This window comes from Eriocheir sinensis, unplaced genomic scaffold (genome assembly GCF_024679095.1).
Source record: "Eriocheir sinensis breed Jianghai 21 unplaced genomic scaffold, ASM2467909v1 Scaffold264, whole genome shotgun sequence".
Classification (NCBI taxonomy): domain Eukaryota; kingdom Metazoa; phylum Arthropoda; class Malacostraca; order Decapoda; family Varunidae; genus Eriocheir; species Eriocheir sinensis.
In genome coordinates, this window is record NW_026111570.1 from 362,501 (window position 1) to 369,318 (window position 6,818).

General features: G+C 46.6%; 2 protein-coding genes across 2 annotated transcripts; both read left to right on the forward strand.

Moving 5' to 3' along the window:
• The first annotated feature begins 393 nt into the window (after positions 1 to 393).
• Positions 394 to 2,187, forward strand: LOC126991356 (trypsin-1-like). The gene has a single exon (XM_050850117.1). The coding sequence runs from the start codon at positions 652 to 654 to the stop codon at positions 1,921 to 1,923; it is 1,272 nt and encodes a 423-aa protein (XP_050706074.1). The 5' UTR covers positions 394 to 651; the 3' UTR covers positions 1,924 to 2,187.
• On the forward strand, positions 2,183 to 5,969 carry LOC126991359 (exocyst complex component 5-like; the record flags this gene model as incomplete). The annotated part of the gene is made up of 3 exons (XM_050850121.1): positions 2,183 to 2,222; positions 2,636 to 2,786; positions 5,918 to 5,969. Coding segments are annotated over exons 1-3 (243 nt in total), but the record flags the coding sequence as incomplete, so codon positions are not given.
• Between the last annotated feature and the right edge of the window lie 849 nt (positions 5,970 to 6,818).

A 6,818-nucleotide genomic window follows, 5' to 3' on the forward strand; every position in this document is an offset into this window, starting at 1 on the left:
CGGTTGACTTTCTTGGTGGGACTTGGTGGTTTACCCCAGCCCGTTATGGCGCGGGCGTGTTTTATAGTGGAGCCATATTGCTTGGTTCATGCTGCCTTCCCGGAACTTATCTTTAATTTTCTTCTAGAGATAATCTAGGGTCCGGGTTTACAGTTGGTCTTCAGGACAGCACGAGGAGAGTCACAGGCCACCCGGCGATGACTGAAATTTGTTAGCTAATACCGGCGGGCGGGAATCGAACCCTGGTTTTCCAGAACGTCGCGCCCGCACTCTAACCACTCAGCCACCGCCTCTTCTTAGATCATTATTTGCATTTGCATCTCTGGCAAGTTTACGTCAACTAATATACTTATTGCAATGGAATGTTTATGTATATGTATGCATGAGTGTAAAAGTATATGAACATAATACGTATGTAAGTAGAATTGCATTTCAGCATTCCTGCGTGCGCGTGTGTAGTAGCACTTTAATGCCAGGAAATAGTCACTAATGACATGGATGAGCGGCTGAGCACTGCCATTCGAGCCTCATCGAATCAACGTACGAACATACATGAAATGAAAGGCGCAGGTGTGGCGGGTGAGGACACAGGTGTTGCCTCAGCACTGCCTCAAAGGTCTTGGTGGCCGGTCGACGCGTCCACGCTCAGTCATGACGCAGAACGGACGCGCGAGTCTGTGGGTGGCGGCGGCGGTCCTGCTCCTGGTGGGGGTGGCTCGTGGCGGGCCTGCCGGCACTCGCCAGTTTTCCTCCTGCGGCTGGGACTTTTATTTGAATCTCGGGGAAGTATTCTACATCGTGTCCCCGGGCTTCCCTAATCCCTACCCTGTCCCACTGCAGTGCACCTGGCGAGGCAGCTCCGAGCCAGGAACGCTGCTCAGGATGTGGTGCCCTGTCTTCAATGTGCCGGTGAGCGATCGTTGTCTGCGCGAGGGTTTACACTGGGGCGTCGGGAACGGCGGTATAGTGTTCTGTGGTACCAACGTTGCTCCCCTTACCACCTTCTCCAACAGCCTCCACGCCAGCCTGTACTCCTTCCGGCGGTACCACCTGAACGCTGGACAAGTTTTTTGCGAGGTGCACGTGATTAAGGCAGACATTCTCCCCGTGACAAACTCCAAAAGCACCCCGCCACCTCAGCCGCTGAGCCCAGCCCCCTTCAGCCAGTGCGGTGTGAAAGGAGATTCGCGGGTGGTAGGCGGATATGTGACAGTCTTACACGAGTGGCCGTGGCAAGTCGCTCTGCGGAAGATAAGCGACGATTTCATTTTCTGCGGAGGCTCGCTGGTGTCGCCCGAGTGGGTGGTCACGGCGGCTCACTGCATGCAGTACATCTTAAAGACTGATATGTACGTGACCGTAGGAGACTACGAAAGGGAGATATCCACTAACAACCGGCTGAGAGTGGCTGTTGGTGTGGAGACAGTGGTGTCACACCCGCAGTATGACACCCTCACGGTTGATAATGATATCGCGTTGCTGCGGCTGAGCAAGGCCCTGGAGTACACACTGGCCGTGGCGCCAATCTGCCTTCCGTGTGGCATGTCAGAGACGAATTTTCAGAAAGGAACGGGGACGGTGACCGGCTGGGGCACCACAGCCTCGAATGGCAACGTCAGCCAGGTGCTGCTGGAGGCACAACTGCCGTTGCTGACCACCAAGGAGTGCCGAATCTACCACGGCAATAGCGTCACCACCAACATGTTGTGCACGTACCAGGAGGGCAAGGACGCTTGCCAGGGGGACTCCGGGGGACCACTGGCTTGGAAAGACGCTGCGAATCTCTACTACCTGGCGGGCGTGGTGTCGTGGGGCTACGGATGTGCTGACGCTAACTCGCCGGGGGTTTACACAAAGGTGACGAAATACCTGGACTGGATACAGAAAGAAACCTCCATCAACTTCTGTGGCGGCGGCCGCTGAGGCTCGGCAGTCGCTGCACGACCCCCGTTCTTCTATGCAAGCGCCAAAGATACTCCTATCGGAAGAAAGAATTTTTTGACAAGGACAATATTAACATTTCCTATTTATACGAAGACAATAGCCAATAGTTCAATGTATTTTAACTATAATAAAAAACCTGGCTGTATGCATTTGGAGAATCCTGTAGACATAAGAATAAAGCAAAATTAGTAACAATTTTTGCATAAGGTTGAGACGGAGTGGCTGGCGAGGAGACGACATGCGGGGACCCGCGACGCAGTGCCTGGCACAGTGCCACTGTGTGTGTGTGTGTGTGTGTGTGTGTGTGTGTGTGTGTGTGTGTGTGCATTTTGCTTCATTATTTTTTATTTACACACAATATTTTCTTTCGTATACGTTGTACTAGTGTAAAATTTCAGGCGGGTCGGCATACTGACTCCCCCCCTCCCCCTCACACACTGGCGCCACATTTAACCAAGGTAAAAGTAGAAGCGACGATATAGTGGACGTGATAGAAATGATACGGGGAGTGAAATCGTGTGTGTGTGTGTGTGTGTGTGTATCTGAAACACTAATAAAAATAAGCATACCATCCCTGACACACACACACACACACACACACACACACACACACACACACACACACACACAAAACAAGGTTACTGCAGATATTCAACAGTTTGCTCATCGCTATTTTTCGCTACACCACCAGTACTACCTACCACCACCACAACCACCACTACCACCACTACCAACACCATCACCACCACCACCACCACATTACCCTCGCCTTGGTTGAGTCGCATCACTTTCCCTGGTCATGATGCAGAGTTAATCCTCTTTCCCTGCTCGCGACCAAGTACTACAATGAGCTGAAAGTATAAATACCTTCACAATGAAAACCATTATAAAACGTTCCTTCCTCTTGCGCCTTTTCCCTCCCTCTCTCCCCTTCCCCCTCTTCCTCCTCCTCCTCCTCCTCCTCCTCTTTCTCCTCCTGCATCCCCTCCCTTCCCCGCCCTTAGAAATGCGTAGCAAGAAGGTTCGGTAAATTATTTAGTGATTATATATATGCTTTTGAAGTTGTAGCCATTGTAAAGCGTCTCCCCTGAAATTGTACGAGTATTTTAGCATTTAATAAGACAGGTCTTTTAATATATTCTCCTGACTCAAAGAAACTATTAGCATTTTCCGAAACTTTTGTCACACGCGTTAGTAGTATGTATTCTCGTGAGGACTTTTTAGCAGGAACCCATGAAATGTACAGAAAACATTGGCTACTTCAGAAGAGCACGGGAATCATATCTTCTGAACGCCTTTTAATCGCTTGCTATAATGTCTTGTAGGACTTTTTCTTTTTTTTTCCTTTTCTTTTACTTTTACTAAACTTGTGCCCTAGAGCTTCACGTCTTGAAAGAGATAGTGAAGAAACATTCCCAGCATTTCTATCTTTTTCTAATGCTCTTTTTTTGATGAGTCTGTGTAATAAAACTTTGAATAGAACTGAGGAAGAGAAAAGAAAACCTATTACGAGGTTTGCAATAGAATTTAACGCCTCGAAACAGGATAAAACAAAACTCCACGGCAATACTTTCCACTTTTCCTTACTGAGTTTTTCTTTAGCGGACGAGAGAGTGTGTGTGATGGGCCGTCAGAGCAGCCGTTTTTATGCCATTTTGTTTTGCCGTTTTATATTTGCTACATTGAATAAAAAAAAAAAGAGCAATATAGTAGGAAAAACGACGGTCACAGCATTTCTACCTTTCCTTCTTTTCTTTTCCGAGGGTATTAATTGAGCTTATAACATTGAAATGAGATAAACAGACATTACAAAATCATATGAAATAGAGCGTGATGCCTTTTAGAGAGTCCCCCCCCCCTCTTGCACACATCTCACCTCACCTCTACCTTTCCTTATCGAGCTTTTCTTCTGCGCGCGTGTTGGGCCGTCAAAACAGGCAGGTGAGAAGGGTAATTAGCCGTCGGTATACCTGACTGTGAGGGGGTAGGAGGAGAGGGGCGAAGCTTGCAAAGAGAAAGACTGGAGGAGGAGGAGGAGGAGGAGGAGGAGGAGGGTGACAGGTGCAGCGAGGCAAGGAGGGTCGCAGCCATTGGAGCTTTCTGTACATTTCCACGGACACCTTGGACGAGAAGTGGGTCAGAAGCGGCCGCGGCGAAGCTAAATATACAGAAAAATGTGCACTACTGGCTGAGGCGGTGGCGGCGGCGGTGATGGTGGTAGTGGGTCTGTATAAAGCCGGGTATCTGTTACCGTCCGTCCGTCCGCTCCAAAATCCCCACAACCCCACCCAGCCGGCCTGACCGCTGCCGCCCCGCACACAGCCCGCCTCGCCGCTCCCTCCGTCGCTGCTCTCATACACAAAATTTAATGAAGATGAACGAAGGATTGCAAACTAAACAGTGTAGTATCTCATTTTTAAAACTAAACTGACGCTGCGATTTTTCTTTATTTTTTTTTCTCATGTAAATGGAGACAAATGAAGGTTTGCAAAGTAGTCCATTTATAAACTCCACTGTCACTGTTTGCATAGTTCATTTAAGCAAATCAGGAGACAAACACGGCTGAGGAAGCCGATGAAAAGCTTGCTTCCCTTCTCTTTATCTCTTGAATAAATTAGAGTTAAAAGATTGCAATCTTAAAATAAAACTCCAGCGCCCATAATACAAGCTCTTCCTTCTCAGCTATTTCCCTGAGATCTGTTCTAACAATATCAGTGTGGCAGACCCCGCTCCCTACGAGCTTCCTATGAACAACTTTTGAGTTGGCGGCTTCATCTAACATACTATAATTTTCTCTCTTGGCAAAAGTATGGCGCTAAGGGGCCCAGTAAAAAGTAAATGTGATTGTATGTTATAATAATTGTAAAAAGGTAAATGTGATTAATGTTGTAGTCATCGAAGACGAAAAATAATGTAGGAGCTGCCGTTGGTTTATCTGGGAATAACTCACATTTCTTAGCAAGGGAGAGTTTGGAATACGCCCGCTACAGACCCGTAAGTGGATGTGAGCTTCCAGTCATGGCAGAGTTAGTACAAGAAAAAATATTGACAGCTAAGCTAACACCGACAGATAGTCATAAGTAAATCTGATACTCTTTGCAGATTTACTACATGATAAAATGTAACACTGACAAGCTAACGCCACCAACACCGCATCAGCAACAAGCCTTTCCTATCCTTGGCGAACATCCGTCGGCGAGTCATCATGTTCACTCTCCTGAAATACTTAACAATGCAGAGGTCTGTTCGTCGCCTGAAGGAGAAGTGACGTTGATGAATATTCATTATGCATACTAATACTACTCCCCAGTTTCTCAGTTTACGTTAGTGTGAGAGGCAGCGTAATTATTGGTGTATTTTAATGAAGGAGAAGTGACGTTGATGAATGTTCATTATGCATACTGATACAACTCCCCAGTTTCTCAGTTTACGTTAGTGTGAGAGGCAGCGTAATTATTGGTGTATTTTAATGAGTCTCACACATACTCTTAACGCTTATAGGTGAGTCTAAAGGTAAGTGTATGATCTTAAGAGTACTACATCACTTACCGCCTCGTCGCTTCCCTCACCTGTCAGGAGGTTGAATTCGCCTGATTGGCACGGGTAAATGTTCCGGTGGCTGGATGCACAACCTGGTAAAAATAAACAAATAGCTACACAAAAAACAAATATCAATAGACAGGCAAATAAATGAAAAAAAGTAACAGTAAGCATTTCAGTGATGTAAATAACTCCCATCATGCTGCAACGAAAACATGCTAGAAGTAATGGACTATTGTATCAACTCACTGCGGACACCTTGCTAAAGACTCTTACTACGTCTCTTTAGCGAAAACAAAGGAAGACAGATAAAGAAACAGACAGACAGACAGGCAGACGAGCTATCTTTGTGTGTGTGTGTGTGTGTGTGTGTGTGTGTGTGTGTGTGTGTGACGATATCTGGCAGCCTGATCAAAAAAAGTAAAAGACGAAGAGGAAGAAGAAGAAGAAGAAGAAGAAGAAGAAGAAGAAGAAGAAGAGGAAGAAGAAAAAAAAAAATAAAGCTAATCCCTCCACCTTTCCTATCCTTACCTCCATCCCTTCACTCAAAGCAGCAACACTTTCTCCTTTAATCATTCCCCAAACACCTTTTTCTCTACTACTACTACTACTACTACTACTACTACTACTACTACTACTACTACTATAACAACTACTACTACTACTACTACTACTACTAATCTCTCTCTCTCTCTCTCTCTCTCTCTCTCTCTCTCTCTCTCTCTCTCTCTCTCTCTCTCTCTCTCTCCTATGCGTATACCACCAGACGTAAGGTACAAAGAGTCGCCAGGTGTGCAGCAAGGGACGAAAGAAGCATCTGATCCCCTTCTGTCACGTATGTTTATTCTCCTTCATATTTACGGGATTGCATATCGGAAGACGGTGAGATAAGGCGAAGGGATGCTGGGGGGAATAGGAAGAATAGGAGGAGGAAAAGAAAGAGGGGGAGTGGGAGAAGGAGGAAGAAGAGGCGGATAATAACATGCTACATAAAAGGTGCAGGAAAAGAAAGTAAGGATGGTTTATAATGAGGGTGTCTGCTTTAGTGGCCCAAGCAGTCTGTTCCACGAATCTTTACTGCTAATATTAGATAAGGGCGGAAGAGTGATGTGGAGTAGCGGGAGAGGAGGAGGAGGAAGAGGACGAGGACGACGAGGAGGAGGAAGGAACAAGAGTTGAAGGAGGAAAAAGACGAGAGAGAGGAACTAGAGAAAGAGCTTAAAGAAGTATATAGAAGGGCAGGGGATGAAGTACTGTAAGAGGATGAGCAGAAAGGGAAGAGGAATGAAAACAAAGAAAATACGACCGTGCAGAGAAGTAGGCGGAGGAAGAGG